Here is a 19,630-nt window from a genome sequence, read left to right as displayed (position 1 = left end):
GTTTTTTAGTGGTTACTCTTGAAATGTAATATGCATATATCTGGTAGAAGTTTTTTTTGGTGAACTCTGTTGTTTATAACTTTCGCTTATTTTTGTTTATGAATGCCTTTGTTTTAATCTTATTCTTGAAATATAATTTTGAGTACATATTTCTAGGTTGATTGTTACTTTCTTTCAGCACTTTGAAGATGTCCTTATGTATTCTGGTTTATATTTTTGATGTATTGGGAAGTTTGTGGTGTATCTAATTCTCATTTGCTGTTCACCTTGCAAAATGAAGAGTCTTTATATGTTAGATCTTTAAGGTTTGTTTCTGGGTATTTACCCAGACTGTGGGTATTCACCATATGTTATTTCTCTATTCTATATATAAAATAAATTTTTTTTAATCTAGCGAAGCATTTTTGTGGGATGTTTACTCTTTTTGGTCTTCTTTGTTTTTTAGGTACCATAACTTTTGTTTTTAATTATTATTATTTTTTCTCTGTAGTTGCCTTTCCCCACCTTCCTGGTTCTGCTCCTTCATGGCCTAGTCTTGTGGACACCAGCAAGCAATGGGACTATTACTCAAGAAGAGAGAAAGACCGAGACAGAGACAGAGACAGAGACCGAGAACGAGATCGTGATCGAGACAGAGAAAGAGAACGCACCAGAGAGAGAGAGAGGGAGCGTGATCATAGTCCCACGCCGAGTGTTTTCAACAGGTATGTTCAGCGTGCAGTAATTTGTACACCTGTATTTTATATGCACTTTAGAATTTATATTCAGTGCCAGGATGGAAGATCCACTACAATTGGGAAAGGATTGCTTGAAGAGTAGTTAGGATAGCCATTTTAAAAGCATCAAGGCTGTTTATTCATAAGGACTTCCCACTACCTAAAGCAGCAGTCTTCAAATTTGTTTGTTCATTTCTTCCTTAAAACAATTTTGAAAACGTCATACCCCCTCACATATTTTGATCTTGGCATCAAAAATTTTTCACCTTAAGTATAAATAGTTGGCTATATAGATATACTTTCCAGTCTGTTACAACTCTCACAATTTTAAAATAAAGTTATCATTACTCTATTAAATATATCCATTGGATTAAGAATACTATAGTGATTTGCTGAACATCATTATCCATTTTTAAAAAATATATAAACAAGCTCTGTAACCCTTGGAAATTCTGCCTTTCTTTTTGTGCTTGAATTCTTACTTCTGAGCCACGTCCCACAAATAATTTTATTCTAATGCAAAATATTTTTTTTCTTGAAAAAGTTTTTTTAATTGATCCATCCTATCAATCTTCCCTGCAACATACCTATGTAAGTTAAAATGTATTAAAAAATTAATGACCATAAGATTCCCTATTTAAAATTTTTTTGATTTTAGTTATTTATTTTTATATATAAATATAATACAAATTCTGAAAAATAATTTAACATAACTACATTCTTTAATGTGATGGAAGAGCTTCTTCCCATCCCTAAATAATATTTGTATCCATGAATGAATGTTACTACTGTTAGGGGAAAAAAGGCTTTGCCATTAATTATATTTCTTTCTTTCTTTTTTTTTTTAATATATAGATGTAAGCATTGAGAAACCTTGTTCACATAAAATATGTAAATAAGAATTGATGGAATTTTGTTGCGGTTCTGTCACTAAGTTATTTGAGCACTTTAAGATTTAGCGATATGTCAAAATTACACAACTAACCTGTCATCAAGTTATTTTTAAGAATCTATTAGCTCATGGCTCAGTTTTCTTAAAAGCAGATAATTGGAAACCACCTGATTGTTACTTGGTGAAATTGTTTTCTACGACTGCTACAATAAAAGTACCATAAACTGGTTAGCCTAGAACAACAGAAATTTACTCTCACAGGTCTGGAGGCTAGAGGTCTGATACCAAGGTGGCAGCAGGTTTAGTTCCTTTTTGTAGGCTTTGAGAGAATTTGTTCCCCGCCTCTCTTGTAACTTCTGGTGGTTGTTAGCAATCCTTGGTATCCCTTGGTTTGTAGATGATGCTTCACTCCAGTCTGTGTCTGTCTTCACACAGCATTCTCCTTTCTGTGTCTGTGTACAAATTTCCCTATTTTTATAAGGATAACAGTCTTTGGATTAGGGTGCAGCCAAATCCAGTCTGACCTCATCTTGCCTTGATGATTACATCTGCAAAGACCCTGTTTCCAAAGTCTTTAGTTTTCTCAGTTTCTTGGAAGAACACCAAAAGGGCTTTACCAAGACTTATCAGAAGACTACCAATTATACTTAATACTCTTTTATTTTAGAGGTACCCTGTTCAACTTAATATGCTTAGAAAGGGTTAGGAAAATGGAAGTATATCTTTTCCAAAATGTCTGTAAAAATGAAACACCTTTATGTGTATTTGATATTTATTTTCATGCAAACCTGGAGCTGCAAATTTCCCCCATTCCATTTATGGGAAATAGCTACCAAATAACTTAATTGGTAAAAGACAGCTTCTGTTGTCAAGCCAGCCAGCCACATCACACCCAATTTCTATGGGAGAAAAGTCTGACTTCATTTTTCTGTTCAGTTAAATGAGTTAATCCATATTTCCTATCTAAGATAAAATAGTCACAGAATTCAAAATAAGGTGCTGCCTCCCCAGCACTTTGTTTTGCTTTCCTTCAGAAGGAATTTTTGGTTTTGTTTTTTTACTAGTTCAGGGAAAATTCTTATGACTCCACACTACTCTACACGATATCTGACGTTAGAACATCCCAGGACACAGGCCAAAATATTCCATTTCTTACTTCATACTTTGTAGCGGACAGATGTATAAGAGAGAAAGGCCTAAAGCCCTATAGAAGCTTTATGGTTCTTTGAATAAAATAGGTCTTACTGACACTAATATTTTAAATTAGATCTTCTTGATGCCATGAAGGTTTTTATACCCTGAGCCAATAATGTACTATAGTAAAATTGGTGAAAAGAATGCCTTTCTTTTGTAAAAGGCCAGGAACGTGATGGAGGAGAGGTTAGCCAGAGAAGTGGCCTATGTGTTACCTGCAGGTGTATCATTAGGCAGTTCATGTTCAGGAAAGAATAAATATGGAAGTTGGGGACCTAGAAGTTGATTCCCTAAAACTTTCTGTGCCATTGGAAAGAATTCATTTATTGCTAGCATAAAGAATAAAGTCAGAATTCTTTTTATGATCCGTAAGTCACAAATTCAGTGCGCCTTTCTATATTTTAACCCTGGTTCTCTCCCAAGGCAATATACTGCATGCTCTAGCTACACTGAACTACTTGCTCTTCTGGAAAGCCTCATAGTTTAGCACTTCCCTTCTTCATGTTATTCCTGTCCTCTCTGCCTCACAAACTTTTACTGATTCTTCAAGGTTCAGCTCATATTTGTCTTCTGTGAGCAGCTCTGAACCTGAAAGAAAAAATTAATTATTCCTTCACATGCTCCCTAAGCATATTGTGTATTTTCTTTAAAGCATATCTTTCTCTTTCAGGGTGTTGACTATCATTTTTCATCTCTGTATCCTCAGCACTTTGTACAGTAATGCCTGGAACATAATGAATGTGTCAGTGAATAAAATGACTTAACATGTATCAGGGAGGAGGGTGAATACAATAGAGAAAAAACAGTCTTGAAAACTGTCGGTGAAACTGTGTTAGCCAGATAGGTTTTGAAATGGATAAAGATCAACCTTTATATCAAAGTGTTAATTTGGGCATCTTTCTAATTAACATATCCATTTAGGTACCTTCACAATGTAGAATGAAATAAGTTAAAGATAACTTTTTTTTGTTATCAGCTATTTTTATGGATAAGATAAATGTAAGGTACACAGTTTTCTGATTTTGCTGGATGAGATGAAGTAATATATCAGTTCAAGATGTGAGCATATGCTTGATTCAGACAGCATTTGTTTTGTTAGATGTGATCATGTAATCATATACTTCTTAATCCAGAAAGGTCCTTAGGGGTTATCCAGTCTAAATTTTGATTTGTCAGATGAGGAAATGGAAGCATAGAGAAATTTAAAGCAACACTAGAGCCATACTGTCTACTGGAAATATGGTTGAGATATTACTTAAAATCCTTTCTAGTCTTGAAATTAGGTAGTTTAAAAATTCTATTATTTTTCATTTGTTTTTATTACTCTTTCTGTACTTGATTTTTTTTTTTTCTTTCGGGGGTGGTGGGGAACCAGATTCATTCTTTCATTCATGTAACTGACATTTTTTTCTAACATCTTTATTGGAGTACAGTTGCTTTACAATGGTGTGTTAGTTTCTGCTGTATAACAAAGTGAATCAGCTATACATATACATATATCCCCATATCTCTTCCCTCTTGCGTCTCCCTCCCACCCTCCCTATCCCACCGCTCTAGGTGGACACAAAGCACTGGGCTGATCTCCCTGTGCTATGTGGCTGCTTCCCACTAGGTAGCTATTTTACATTTGGTAGTGTGTATGTGTCCGTGCCACTCTCTCACGTAACTGACAATTTTGAGTCCCTGTTATGTACCAGGCACAGAGTTGTGTGCTGACGATACAGAATTACTCATACACTGTCGTTATAGATTTAGCCATATAATATTGTCACGATATCTAGGACTGGTTAGAAGTTTAAAACTTTATGTAAAAAAAAGTGCAAGAAGAAACTCCATAGGATTTATTAATCTTTTTCCTTCCTGTAGCTCCTAATAATATGACTTACACACTGTAGGCACCTGGTAACATTTTATTGACTAAATAAGTAAAGGTATGGTACATACATGCATGTTTGTGTGTATGTGTGTGTGTTGAAGTGTATGTTTCGAGTTTGTGTGGTGGGACATGTGCTGTTAATAACTTCAGTCACATAAGTGCATGAATTCTGTTAAGTTCAAGGGCATTACTTTCTGGGAAGTTGAGTTGTTTCTAATGTAGTTAAAATTAATATATTTGAGATAGTGTTGTTATCTCTAGAATGTACATGTTCACAAGGTAAGGAGCTTAATGCAGAACTTCATAGGAAAGAAGTCTGAAATGAATTGCTTTGCTAGAGCTCGTAACTTTCCTTTGCATAAATAATAGTGTTTATAAAATTCTTTGTCCATTTCAAACACACTCATGCACAAATGCTACTTAATTTTTATTGAAGCTAAAAGTGTTAATCGTTAAACCATATTTGATTTTCATGTTGCTAGCTGTAGGGCATCAGGAGTAATGTTTACTTAAATCTGACTAAAAGTTCAAGGCCAGAGAGGGCAAAAAAGGTGGAAGAATTTTGTGTTGTTCTGAATTATCCCAGGAATAAAGTGTTCTCTGGAAAATCCAAATGAAGTATAAGTCAAGGCCTTTTTTTTTTCTCAAGACTGAGATTTCAGCAATATGGCATGTAGTATGTGTTGTTACAAATTACAGAGTCATTGTTTTGAAAATTACAGACCAGTTTCAACATCTGTTTTTTAGGCCGCTTAATTGGGCCAGAGAGAAGGCTGGTCATTCTAGGGTGTTTGAAATGAGCTCTAATGATTTCCAGGCTCAGAGAAACCTTTGTGCTGCAGCTGCTTATCAGAGAAGGGGTCTTTATATTTTGTGTACGAGACCAAATCTTCCACCATCTGTAGGAAGGGTCCCATCAGATGGCTGCCTTCAGAATCTTAAAGGCCTCAAAGCTAACAAGAATTGGTGTGAGGGTGAGAGGGAAAAAACAGGGTTACAAAGGATGAATTATGAGATAATTGACCTTAGTTATTTTTAGGTAAATCCAGTTGGAATTATTACAAAGAACCTCATTTTTAAAGAGGATAATAATGCTAATATTCGTTTGTCATGAGTTTATTCTCCTTTAGAAACTTTATTAGAAACAGTCACCTTTACAGAAAGCGTTCTGCTTCTGAAAATTTTAACATTAAATTTAATGAAGATGGTGAGTCTGCCTGTTAGTGGCCATTTGAGGGCCTGCTCTTGTTCCAAACACTTTATAAATGTTATTGCCAGTTCTACAACAATCCTGAAGAAGACTGTTGCCAGTTTTACAGATGAGAAAACTGAGTGTTCACAGAGGTTAAGTAACTTACCCTGGGTCATACACTTAGGAAATAACAGTCAGGACGTGTTCCTGGGCCTGCTCTGCACGCACTCTTCCTGCTACTCCACACTGCCTGTCATGGTGCATTGCCTTTCTGATGACACGCTTCCACCTTCCCAGTACCAAGTACACATTTATGATTAGAAAAAAAATCGTGTTTGTGTATGTATATATGTGTCCGTGTGTGTGTGTATGTGTGTGTGTGTATCATCCATATATATATGCATATATGAATACTCTTTAAAATAGCATTAAAAATGTATCACAGGCAATAATAACTTGGTCAGCAATATGACTTGGCTTTAGGTGTCGCACTCCTGAATTATCACTTTTGCTAAGAGACCACAGTTAGGCTTTGTTTTTATATGGCTTATACTTTCACCTGATTCTGTCTCCTGTTATTCTCTCTCAGATTCCTTAACATCTTGAGGCTATGTACAAATTCTAATTTAATAATTTGTATAAAACATATTTCTAGAAACAAAAGCTCTTTAGTACACAGTGTTCTAAAAGATATTTTTATTCATTCTAAGAGAGTTTACTGACATTAGGATGTAGAAAATGTTGACTTCTATGCTGAACAAAAAGAAAAAATAGACTTGAAGGATTGCGAGAAAAACAGAAATATGTCTCCATTTTCACGAAAGGACATGGAGAGACAAGTCTAAGGAGGTAAAGATGACTATCATCAGTCCCAGTTTCATTAGTCCATTCTCTCCAAAATCAGAAAATGGAGGCACAGCTTAATATGGATTTGAAGTTGTTCCCATGGTCCCCTCCCTCCAGCTTCCTCCTCCTCACTCCACCCCCCAACCCGCCTCCCTCACCACACAGACAGCGTTAAGTTATTGGGATGTCAGAATTCAGGTGTGTCCATAGGCAATTTTCTGCCTGCATTTTGTGTGGATATTGTGGAAATTGCTTTTTTTTTCAGTCTGCTTTTTTTTTTCAGTCTCTTTCAGTTTTTGCAGTTTTTTTTCAGTATAATACTTTATTATCAGCGCCACTTTTCGAACAGGATTTGCTCACTTCGTGTTTCTTTGTCACATTTTGGTGATTCTCACAATATTTCAAACCAGCAAAACGTTGACTTGCTGAAGACTCAGGTGATGGTTAGCATGTTTTAGCAATAAAGTATTCTTAATTAAGGCATGTACATTGATTTTTTTAGACATAATGCTGTTGTACACTTAACGGACTACAGTATAGTGTAAACAACTTTTATATGCATTGCGAAATCCAAATTTCGTGGACTTGCTTTATTGTGATATTTTATTGGTCTGAAACTGAACCTACGGTTCATATCATTGAGGTATGCCTGTATTCATAAATTTGCACATCTACTAAGAATGCCAATATATGGCGGTTTACAATTGCCTGCTTTCTAATTTGCACTGGAAAATGGAAGTTGCTTTGATGTCACTCTGTTCTTAATGTTTATACCACTTCATTAGATGAATATATACTTTATGTGATTCAAAAACTTAAGAACCTTTATCTACTTGGACTATGTCGTCATAAGCCAAATATTTTTAATATATTTTTAGAATCTTAACTGTGTGCCTAAGATTTTATAACTATCATTAAGAATTTTGGTTGGAAATCTGAGATATACAAACATGCTTTTAAGTCTAAAAAGTAAAATGAAGCCGCTGATTAAAATTTAAATCAGTTACAGCTCCCAAATTTTGAAGAAAAACAGCATTTATATAAAATTTCTACCCTATAACAACTGTGAAAGCACGGAACTTGGCCCTGTAACACATAATGTGTAATCATTATATATTTTGTATTCTTGTATTAGATCTAGTACTAATTTGGGAGCAGCATTGTTTTCCTCTCAGTTCAACAAATATATACTTTGCACCTATTCTGCGTAAGATGCTAACATTAGGACTTCTGGTTTGGACTCAGGTCACGTCTTTTGTAGCTTGAAGTCATTCAGAATCAACAATCCAGTTGTCAAGAAAACTTGTTCCTATTCTGATTTCAGTGATGAAGAACGATACAGATACAGGGAGTATGCAGAAAGAGGCTATGAGCGCCACAGAGCAAGTCGGGAGAAAGAAGAACGACACAGAGAAAGACGACACAGAGAGAAAGAGGAAACCAGACACAAGTCCTCTCGAAGGTTTGCTCTTTAATAGTGGATCATTTTGAAGCCAAGAGAAATTGATTTGATTTCAGGAAGTAAAAGCAAACATTTCTAAGTAACCACTAGAGCATTATATGTGTTCCTAATTGGAAGACTATAGTTGGTTCCTTATAGGTTTCAACAAAGATATTGAAATCTAACCAGCTTATAATGCCCATAAGCCAAAATCAGCATGGAATAAAAAATATGAGAATTAGACTTACTACATTATCTTGGATGGGGGGGGGATTTCTCATATGAATCAGTTTTTAGTAGTAATTGTTATTAAACAAACTGATGTTCAGTTTAATCAAAGAAAATTCAGGGCCTTGTAGTCCCCCCCACCAAAAAAAAAAACCAGCATTAAATTTTAATGCCTATTGTTTGCCTAAAATCAACTCTAGGAAGTATTTCCTGTTCTGATCTAGTGCTTCAGTTTCTAATTTGTAATTAGTCTTTTAGAATGAAGTATATGGGCCCTAGTGGCCCTCTTGGCATAGTGGGCGGTGCGTCGATCTCATAGTCTAATGTATATGGTCCTTAGGGTTCTAGGAAAATATTAATGAAGGTGAGCATTAAATGTAAATATAATCTCAGCATAAAGGTCACATAAAAAATGATTACTCCCCAAAATGTGTTTGAGAAAAAGAAAGTAAAGTATTAGATTATTTAAAACCCACTGTTATACCGAGAATTTACCTAAAGTAGGTTGATCCGTCACTACTTAAACATTTTTAATACACCTTTCTTTTTTCTTTAGTAATAGTAGACGTCGCCATGAAAGTGAAGAAGGAGACAGTCATAGGAGACACAAGCACAAAAAATCCAAGAGAAGCAAAGAAGGAAAAGAAGCTGGCAGCGAGCCTGCCCCTGAACAGGAGAGCACCGAAGCTCCACCTGCAGAATAGGCATGGTTATGGCCTTTTGTGTACAGTAGTGCCAGAAATAGATACTATAAATCTTATTTTTCTGGATAATGTTTAAGAAATTTGCCTTTAATCTTGTTCTTTTAGTATGAAAAGTTAACTTTTTTCTTCTAAAATAAAAGAGTGAATTTTTCATGTTAAGTTAAAAATCTTCGTCTTGTAATATTTAAAAAATAGACAGTAATGACTGTATCGAAGAAAGTAATGTGAATGAGTCACGCAGCAGGGAATTTAAAGAGCTATGTTTAGCTGTGTACATAATATCTGATTGATAAAGGTCAAGGTTCCCTCTTGGCCAGTTTCCTTGAGTTAATATCAAATACCAGTCTCTTAAGAAGTTGCACTGCAAAATGCATCAAAAGGCACCTCTGAGTGAGTCTTGAGATTAAAACTAGTCTTTTATCACTGCTGTGGCACTGTTGCTTTGCATATTAAAGAACTCATACAGTTGGCCTCTCCCGTTGCGGAGCACAGGCTCCGGATATGCAGGCTCAGCGGCCATGGCTCACGGGCCCAGCCGCTCCGCGGCATGTGGGATCTTCCTGGACCGGGGCACGAACCCGTGTGCCCTGCATCGGCAGGCGGACTCTCAACCACTGCGCCACCAGGGAAGCCTGATACTACAACTTTTTGATAGCAGGTTTTCAGTGTTCTAAATTTGGGTTCATGGTGAAACTAAAGGGGAACTTTCCTATCCAGAGTAATAAAATCTAATGGCATTTGGGTGACCTCTGAAATAACTTGCCCTAAACGTAGTTTCTGGCAGGCACATGGACAAAATACTCGTCACTGTGACAAAAATTTGAATTGCCTCAAAGCCATCTTTTATGAGCTAGGTCAAGCTGGTTTGGCCTTTCTTGATGGTTCTTCCAAGGCTCATTGGTTGAGCAGCACGTAGAGTTTGTATACAGTTACTAGCTATACTGTGAATAAAAATAAATAAGCTTTAGATTAGTCATTTCCCATTACATTTAAGAAAGTACAAGTTTATATACTTCTGTGAACATTTTTAGGGATAGCCCTTAGAAGGTATTTGCCAGTGATGGTAGCAACATGGTTTTGAAAGAATGAATTACTAGGAACTTTTAAATAGTGATAATAGAAATGAACTTAGTATCACATACTAAGAGACAGCTATATAATTTTTGAAAAATATTTATTTCTCATTTGATGAACATTTTTCAGCAATGCACTTTTAAAATCCTCTGTCTGGAAATTGTTTTTAAAATGCCCATAATGTACCCTTTGCAGACCTCAGCATATACCAGATTTTAATTTAACTGTATGATTTGAATTCAGTGGGGGCATACAAACCATGTCAGCTGTTTAAGAGCTTTTTATTGAATAGAAAAATATAAACTTAAAGTTCTAGAGTAATGAGAAATGCTCCACACTGAATAAAAACTATTAGTAATGTTTCTATTTTGAGAATTATATTTTCTGAGGTGTAATTGGCTTTTCATTAGATCCTACTTTTCCTGACATTATATTTTTACATTGTAGCCTTCAAATACAAAAATCGATAAGATAAATACATTGTTTCAACTTAGCTTATTTGTGATTTCCTGTTTTTCTATGACCCATCATTGATTCTATAAAAAAGTGCCGGGCCAAGAAGCAATGGTGAGAGTAATTTTTCCTTTAAGTTCTTTTAGCATCCTTGCCAAGCAAGCATGTATCATTCCTGATGTACTTCTGCCATTGACAGCAAGAAGAATATCACCACATCTAAAAAAAATAAAGGTACATGATTAACATTTTGAGCCACAGCTGAAGTTAATGCAAGTTTTTTTTGGTGGTCCTAGTTTTTGCTCCATCTGTCAGTTTTAATTATGTTATCAGTACTTCTAATTAAGGTTCTCCCTCACTTAAATTCTTCAAATTCTGTTGTTCAGCTTGTTTTAGAAAGAATGCTAAAAGTATAGGAAGTTGCTGTATGGGACCAAGAGTAACAAATCATTTTGGATTTCTTAGAAATGGAATGCTGCATAAATGTTTTAAATTTCTTACCAATAAAAAAAGATATAATAGGTGCCTTATTTCACATGGGGCCAGGCTTTTTGCACGTATAAAACACAATCTTTGGATATAAGTTTTTTGTTAAGTAGTCATTATTATTACCTGATTCTTCCATCGTTGTATGCTGGTGTTCCTTCAACAATGGATTTGATAAAAAAAGGTTTGTTCCCATTGTATTCTTCATAACCTCCTACAATGCAGAAGCCCAGACTTCCAGCTGTGTTTCTTCGCAGTATAACATCTTTACAGTTGTACAGGTACCTGAAATAGAACGAAATCAATGTAAATGCGCAGTTAATTCGAACTCATAGTAATTACTGTGATTCATCTCCCGTTCCCTTTATTGGCATTATTTTTTTAGGCTTAATAGCACTGGATGGGTCTCATTCAAAATTGTGTCATAGCCCAGTTACCTTTCTGCTTTTAGCTGGCTCTTTTTTTTTTTTTTTTTTTTCCCGGTATGCAGCCCTCTCACTTTTGTGGCCTCTCCCGTCGCAGAGCACAGGCTCCGGACGCGCAGCCTCAGCGGCCATGGCTCACGGGCCCAGCCGCTCCGCGGCATGTGGGATCTTCCCGGACCGGGGCACGAACCCGTGTCCCCTGCATCGGCAGGCAGATTCTCAACCACTGCGCCACCAGGGAAGCCCTAGCTGGCTTTTTCTAATTTTTCTAAAAATTTTTCTAATTTCTAATTTTTCTCTTTTCTAAAGCTAACCACCCTTTTAAAAGTGACACCATCTATTACGTTCTGTTTATATGTCTACTGGGAAAGAATCATTTCTGGCTTAAAGATTTAATTTCTCAACTTATATTAAAGTTATGCCTAAATCTTTACTGATGAACCACATTCAAGCATACTTACAGTTATATTTTTATTTCCTTATGGATGTAAATAATTTTTAATGAAGGAAAAATTCTTTGGTTAATATCTCAGTGGAAGAAATTTAAATGTAACCCTAATTAATTCATTGGCTGAAGTTCTGACTTTTGAAAGATACCAGTTTGTACATAGTTTTACATGTTTAATAGGTTATATAGAAGCATGCAGGCAACGTAATATACTGTATGGAGATTGAGGTGCATTTAAAGATTGTAAGAATGATTCATACTGAAGGAGAAAAACCTGGCAGTAAACTGAATAGCAAGTTATAACAGGAATGGGAGGAAGACCACAGGTCTTTTGTAAATGGGTAGAACCCTCAGCTAAAACAGAAAATTTGATTGAGGAAGCTGTTCCTTTTATTATTCAGTGGCAGTTGGATCAGTGTTAACATAGGTGCAGGCTAAGTACAAAACTGTGTTACAGTTATGACAGAGGTATGTCAGGAGCTGGATTTGACTCCAAAATCCCCCAAGTCCAGGAACTGGTTTGAAAGACAATTAGCATTTTCAGTGTTGGTAAAAGTCAAGATTTGGTGATTTTGTTTATAAACTGTACCTTGAAATACTAATTTTTTTGAAAAACCAATAAAACTTCTCTTGAGAAATGTTCTGGTGATGAAGCTGGTCATTACATTTGTTACTGACCTTGCTAATCAATGTAACATGACTTCTTTCATGGCATTTCAACTCCCATTTGAAGTAAAACAAGCTTTGGGTTTGTCTGGTGGGTAACTTTACAATGTAGTGCTAACATGCAACTCAATTTTGTTTTGTATCTGTTGTCATACATATATATCATTTACAATAATTTCTTTTGCCGAAATTATTGCTGAAAAATAATTCATTAAATGAAACAACCATATTTTTATTATAAAATATTCATTTGCTGTATTTCACAGTAATACTTGATGTTAGTAAATTCATCCTGTAGGAGCTGTGGTGTGTTTGATACCACATTTACACAGTGGCTCACTGACTGCTCATGTTCAAAGCAGGTAATTGTTCCCCAGACACTAGAGCATTATGTTCCCACCTATGCCCAGTGTTTGGAGGAGAGCTGGTGGGCGCTTCTTACCCAAGGTTATGATTAAATATGTCTTAACGTTCTTTAAAACATATAAATGGGTACATGGAGCAATACTCGAAACTTAAGTATTTCTCACCCTTTTGACCATTGGGTTTTTTCATTAATTATCACTTTGGACCTTGACTCTTAATATTTTATTCCATGTGGACAAGCTATAAAAATAATCATCTAAAATTTTTATGTTACCAGTACAAAAATTTCAACATAACATTAATGAGTCATTCTCATTTTCTTACAAGCATATGGTGACATTTTCCAGAGGACATGTGGTAAGTGACCTGGCAGGACACTGAATGCAGAAGTAGATATGAGAGTCCAGTTATCTTCTATTAAGCCAAACATTAAAGAGGTTTGCAAAAATCAGTACACTGCCACTCTTGTAATTTTTAAAAATACTGCTTCTTATAAAAGATGTTATTTATGTTAATATATAATGGATTATTTTAAATGATTTAATAAATAAAATTATTCAGATTAATTTATAAGGTAATATATTAGTAGGTATAACCTATATAAGCAAAGCTCTTGGGGGATCATCAATACTCTAAATAAGTGTAGGGGTCTTGAAAAAAAACTTTGGGAATTGCTGCTGTAGACATATTTATCAAACTTGATGTTCCACTGGTATCTCAACCTCAGCATGTCCAAAACAACTAATATCTCCTCATTCTTCCTTACTGTGTAAAATAATTACATGAATGGCCCAAGTCATCACCCTTCCCCGGTATCATCCGTGCCACTTATTGTATAATTTTGTGGTGTCCCCCTCCGATTCTGGATTCAGCCATAAGATCATCAGTGGGACGTTGGCCAGAGCCAGCCAAACCTAGACACAGGAGCACGGCCAACCAAGATTAGCAGAGCCACCTAAACGACCCAGAAAGGACTGCAAATGCATGAGGGAGCCAGCCAAGATCAATCACGCCTAGGCCTGGATCAGCTGAAGCTGATCTGTGTCTGATGTTCCCTGCGGAATGGGCATTCTGCACATCAGAGGGGCCGCTCACTGTGGGCCCAGGGCTCTGCAGGCTTGGCCTGCACGCTCCAGATGTGGGCAGCCTCACTTCCATCTTCCCTCTTCGACTTTCACTTTCTGCTACTGAGGTTTTGTGGCTAGTTTGTTACATAGCATGATTGTGAAAAGTAACTGATATTTTTTTTTTTTTTTTTTTTTTGTAACTGATATTCTTAACTCTCCTAGTTTGGTTATGTCCTCCAGCTAGATGAAACATACCACCATTCACTCCAGTGTATTTTCTAGGTTCCCAAAGCACCCTGTGCCTACATAACATTTTAATTATAACTTCTTTTATTCATAATTTTTAATAATTTACTATGACATGTTGTTGCTTACTGTATTATGAAGGCCATGAGGGCTATTCCTAGAACCTACTCTTGATTATTTCATTCAACAAATGCCTGCTAAGCAGAGCCATTTAAAGACCTACAGAGACACTAGGTATTCCTGTGGAGGCTCCACCCACTATTACAACAAACACATTAAAAGTGCATTCATATCCCACCATAAATATAGGTGAGTTTGGGACAATTATAAAAGACTAATTTCGCTCCTTAAATGACTTCGCCAGGAGCTACTCATTTGATTCTGGATTGACTGTGACTTATTAGCAAACATCACACAGGGATGGTAACAGTGGGAGGTGCGGAGGAGAATGGCAAGAAATTTAAGGCCTAAGAGGCTAAGCAAAGAAGAAAAATACATACTGTGCTGCTGGGTGCACGACACATCCACTGAATGATAGAAACCTGAGGCATTTACACTCCTGCAGAACTTGTTTATGGTAAAGAGAGAAACGGTAAGACTCAAATTATAAAAGCTAAATATAGGCTTCACATCCTCCTAAAGGATGCTCACCAAACACTGCATAGTGGTTAAGATCCCAACCAGGCAGCCTGGTTCAAATCCCAGTTCTGCATATTAACTAGCATGTTACCTCGGGCAAGTTACTAAACCACTCTGTGCTTCAGTCTCCTATCTTTAAAGTGGGGATAATATTAGTACCTAGATCATAGGACTGAGGTGAGCTTTAAATGAGTGAAAAACGCAAAGAACATGGAAAGCTCTTAGCAGAGTGCCTGGCACACAGAAAAGGTTCTATCAGTATGAGCTACTGTTGCAGTTGTTATTTCTATTCCGGGTTTGGATGTACTTGACAGTGTCCCTGTCCTATAGTTAAAATGTAAAAGTTTTTGACTTAAAAAAAAAAAAAAACAACCCATGATATTTGCCTCCCTGCTCTTCGATACAGACAATCCTCATCAAAATGCTTTATGAAGTTCAGGAAAGTGAAAGGTTAAATACTTAGGCAAGAGAAGAAATGAGTTAATGTGTATCACTATCATACTAGTCCGGACGAGAGCATGTTTTCAAAGACTTCCAGATGTGGCGTGTGGGCCCTGAGAGCCAACAGTGAATGAAGCAGAAGGTCTTCAGTGTTTTCTGAATCCCCTCCAAGTGAATTGCATCTGATCATTTATATAGCTTAGCCCATGTCTGGAGCTACTGCCCAGGGGTGTACAAAAGGCATCCCTGATAAGGGTGAGACATATTTGCATTGTCCTTAATAACCTACTTTTACTCTCTGCTACTGTTTATTATATCTGACACCCACTGGGGTTCAGCATACTAATGGTACCCTGTTCATATACATTCATTCTACGTGTTGGACTGCACTTGAGGACATGATCGCAATGTCCTAGAAAAGAGATTGTTTCTAGACCTGCTGACATATCACTTTTCTTCACTGGTAGGGAATATTAGGTAAGTGGCTGGATCATACTTTAGGGCAAATAGTTTTCCCTCAAAATCTGTTAAGCAAAAGGGGAAAAGGTTTGACTGGGTAAATGTATAACTTGGAGGGAAATGTCTTCTTTGTGAATTAAAAAAATATATACTATTTGCAGCCTAAATCTCTAGTGGTTCCGGCAGGCAAGTAACTTTTGCTAAGGCCTGAAACTCTTAGGACATCACTAATGCCAAATGACTAGAGACATTTATGCCCATGGTATTGCATCAGTGAGGGAGAACCTGGCACCTTTGGGGCTCTATGCAGTCAAGATCAGAAATGCCAGCCTGCAAGATTGCCCTGGTTCCTTCCTTTTATTATAAACCTCCAGCAAACAGCCACTCCAGGAAAAATTTAGCTCAAAGGTTAAAAAATGAACCAGAGACACATATAAAAGAAAAGGCGGAGAGTAACAGTAAAAACAGTAACAGACAAAAACCACTCACCAGAAAAATGCTGCCACAGAAATGAAATGCTGCTAGAGAAAAGGAAATTTATAACCAACCCTATTCCTGTGAATTTAAAATACTTCTGAAACAATGGCTCTGTAAAAGAGATCAAGGCAGAGATATAAGATTTCAAGGGGAGATATAAGACAAGAGGAGAAGAAATGGGCCGAGAAGAAAGACGTAGAAGGGAAAAATAACACAGAAAGGAAAGTGAGTACAAAGGCAAAGATGTACTACTGAAAACACAGTAAGGGTTATGAAGGACAGATCAAAACAAGCAAAGAAAGCAGAATGAAAGTAAATAGAATTGAAAAGGATTCAAGAGAAAATGAAAGATATAAAACAAAAAGAGGTAACATACATATCTGGACTCACTGAAAAGAAGACGCCAAATAACAACATTTATCTTGAACATTAGGTAGAAAGACCAAGCCACATAGAGAAGGAAAGAAATGAGACAGGCCTCACTTCTCCACATCACCACTCAGTGCAAGTCAGTGATGCAATGCCTACGGAATCCAAAAAGAGGTGATCAGATAGTTTTATAACCAGGGAACCTATCACAGGGTTGTACAGATATAGCATGATTTCTTTAACCAGTTCCTATTGGTAGTGGACACAACAACAGTGCAATGAACACCACTGTACCTTCCTTATGAATTCATTTTGCAACATTGCTTATGAAAGATGAAAACAACCTAAGTGTCCACTACCAAATTAGGTCTCGACAATACTATCAGGACTGGCTGAATCAATATGGTACTTCTATACAAGAGAATACTATTGGCCATAGAAAAGAACGAGGAAGCTTGATGTGTACTGATGTGAAATGATACCCAAAGTATATTCTTAGATTAAAAAAAAATTATGGTACATCATAATGTGTATGTTACCATTGTATGTGTGTGTGTACATATATACCTAGACTGGGGGTCAGCAAACTACAGCCCAGCCCAACACCCAATTTTATAAATAAACAGGCATGCCCATTCATCTATGTATTGACTGTCTATATGGCTGCTTTCACACCACAACAGCAGAAATGAATAGTGGCAACAGAGACAGCATGACCCTCCAAATCTGCACTCTCTGGCCCTTTTCAGAAAAAGTTTACCAACCTCTGACATAGACACTCCTTGGAAAATTACACAAGTCATTGGTAACTGTGGCCTCTGTTGAGCGGATCTGAGGGGCCAAGGGTGGAAGACTCACTTTCACTCTCTCTCTACCCTTTGGTGCCCTCTGAACGTTCACTGTGCTTATTACTACGAGGAGAGGAGGGGATGAAGGAAACTAAGAATTGCCAGGGGGACTGCAAACCAGTGTTGTCTTTGCTGGCTTCACACTTTCTATTCTTCTAAAGGAAATGAGCAAAATCCAGATTGGACTTCTGATAAGATCAGGGAAGTGCTGTGCCCAAAGTCAAGGGCAAAGGTAGAGGGAGAGAAAGCCATTCACTTGGTTGTACGCGAAGTAAAACACATCTCACGTTTGTTCTGTCTTTACATGAATGAACGGCAAGGAACTCTGTTTTATAAGACAAGTAGCTTTCAAGCACAAAAAATGTTTTTAAATGATCCATTTTAATAGATTGAAGTTTCAGAAACTTTTTTTTCCATACGATTTTAGTTAAAGTAACATTCTCTTCTTCCACCCAGGAAGAAAATTTAAAAAAAAATTTTTTTAAACTCAATGCTCAGTTTTTAACTTCAGATGTACTCATTTAAAAAATATTTTATCAACTAGTGAAGGCTAAAAAGGGAATCTCAGTGTGTATTTGAGGTAGGGATGTTTTTTAAAACCTCATTTAAAGTTAAGAGACAGAGAGAGAGAGACCAACCTATCTCCACCCTTGAGAAAAATGTACTAAAACCAAACATCCTACTTTCATTCATTTAATCCTCTGCTAGCATACCATCATCAGTGACTCTAATGTTGAACATTTAAGTCATGCATTTGGAATTATTAAGGCAATCCTTTGAAGGCCAAGAGCTTACGCTCTGATGCAGGTGAGCAAACCCCAAATTATTTGTCCTTCGAATATTTGGTTTCTGTATCTAGCCATTTAGCAAGGCTGCCCTCAAATCCTTTCCTGAACTTTCCGAAACATTTATCTGGCTCCCCTCTAAGGCTCTAGTTACATCTCACTGAGATGACAAACTAGTTGCTTCCTGAAGGTTTACACCAGGACTTTTCAAGAGTAGGAACAAGGGAGAGGTGATCTGAGGCCCTCAATCAACACAGGACCCAGCAACTGGGCAAAGGCAAACTGTGCTGCTGCGTTGCTCTGGGTTTAGCTGGGGCCACCGGAGAGCTGGAGGCGTGAAGCCACAGACTGGTTTTACCTCCATGCAAGTTCCTAGGCCCGCCACTAGCCAATTGAGAAAAGCTGACCTTGCCCTGCTCCAGAGTGTGTGAAAACAGCGCCCTCTCTCTGTCGCACATACAACCCACACAATCGAACATGGCAGCCCTACGACCTCCTCGCCACGAAGGCCAAACAGCGTTTCCACACCCAGGCTTTCGTCCCTGCCCAAGAATTGCTGCAGTTTCAGTTACCAAAAGGAACACAAATTCTTTCAAATAGACCTACAACCAAGCCTGGGTCTCGTTAACATGTCAGTGCCCTGAATCAGCCCAAGAGAGTGAAACAGTGGTCTAAGAGCTATCATCGTTTCCTCCCACACCTCCCCAAGGATGTCACGCTGGGACTCACCGTGGTAACTCCAGCCACATGACCCAGGAGGGGGACCGGTTGCCAGGTGGGGCCGTGTCTTTGTGGTTGAAGTCCAGCGCTGCTGGGCTGCTGCCTTCTTCCTGGGGCTCACATTCTCTGACTTCCAAAGCTTTAAGTACCACCGAAGAGGATGTGCTTTTCAATAGAGCAACCGCCTCGCTCCGGCTGACCTCTGTGAGTTCAATCCCGTTCACATTCAACAGAACGTCACCTAGTGACCGGAGAAGCAGAAGCCATTCTTAGTAAGAGTGCAAACTGGAAAAGGCAAAGGGGCAGGGACTGACTGGGATGCGGGTACGTGGAGAGGGCAAGGGGCACTTCCTTGGCCTCACGTCAACATGCGAAAGTGCACATGTGCCAAGGCGCCGGTAAATCACGTGGGGGGATTCTAACGCACACCTCTTGGTATTTGGCTCTTGCCTTAAAAAGGGGGAGAGGGAGGGAAGGAGGAAAGAAGAAAGGAAGGAAGGAAGGAAAGAAGAGAGGGAGGGAGGGAGGTACCTCCATTTCCTATCTTTTTATCTCCCTCCTGTCTTTCTGCC

The 19,630-nt window shown here is 37.5% G+C and overlaps 2 protein-coding genes across 19 annotated transcripts in view; one reads left to right on the top strand and one right to left on the bottom strand.

The window, feature by feature from the left end:
• Positions 1–9,512, top strand: part of FIP1L1 (factor interacting with PAPOLA and CPSF1) — a 65,391-nt gene extending 55,879 nt beyond the window's left edge. For all 16 annotated transcript variants that reach the window (XM_024746652.1, XM_024746643.1, XM_024746651.1 and 13 more), the window contains 3 exons: positions 491–704; positions 8,041–8,178; positions 8,942–9,512. In XM_024746652.1, coding sequence (XP_024602420.1) covers positions 491–704; positions 8,041–8,178; positions 8,942–9,089 — 500 coding nt within the window. In that variant the 3' untranslated portion in view covers positions 9,090–9,512. The remainder of the gene's footprint in view (positions 1–490; positions 705–8,040; positions 8,179–8,941) is intronic.
• Positions 9,513–10,244: 732 nt separating this feature from the next.
• The window catches only part of LNX1 (ligand of numb-protein X 1), a 193,537-nt gene continuing 184,151 nt past the window's right edge, over positions 10,245–19,630 (bottom strand). For all 3 annotated transcript variants that reach the window (XM_024746634.1, XM_024746633.1, XM_024746635.1), the window contains 3 exons: positions 19,068–19,299; positions 11,229–11,387; positions 10,245–10,835 (listed from right to left, as the gene is read on the bottom strand). In XM_024746634.1, the coding sequence (XP_024602402.1) occupies positions 10,700–10,835; positions 11,229–11,387; positions 19,068–19,299 (527 nt within the window). In that variant the 3' untranslated portion in view covers positions 10,245–10,699. The remainder of the gene's footprint in view (positions 10,836–11,228; positions 11,388–19,067; positions 19,300–19,630) is intronic.

The sequence above is a fragment of the Neophocaena asiaeorientalis genome, unplaced genomic scaffold (assembly GCF_003031525.2).
Source record: "Neophocaena asiaeorientalis asiaeorientalis breed wild unplaced genomic scaffold, Neophocaena_asiaeorientalis_V1.1 scaffold19, whole genome shotgun sequence".
NCBI classification, from domain to species: Eukaryota; Metazoa; Chordata; class Mammalia; order Artiodactyla; family Phocoenidae; genus Neophocaena; species Neophocaena asiaeorientalis.
The sequence above is the reverse complement of the archived record's forward strand: the minus strand, read 5'-3'. Positions and strand labels throughout refer to the sequence as shown.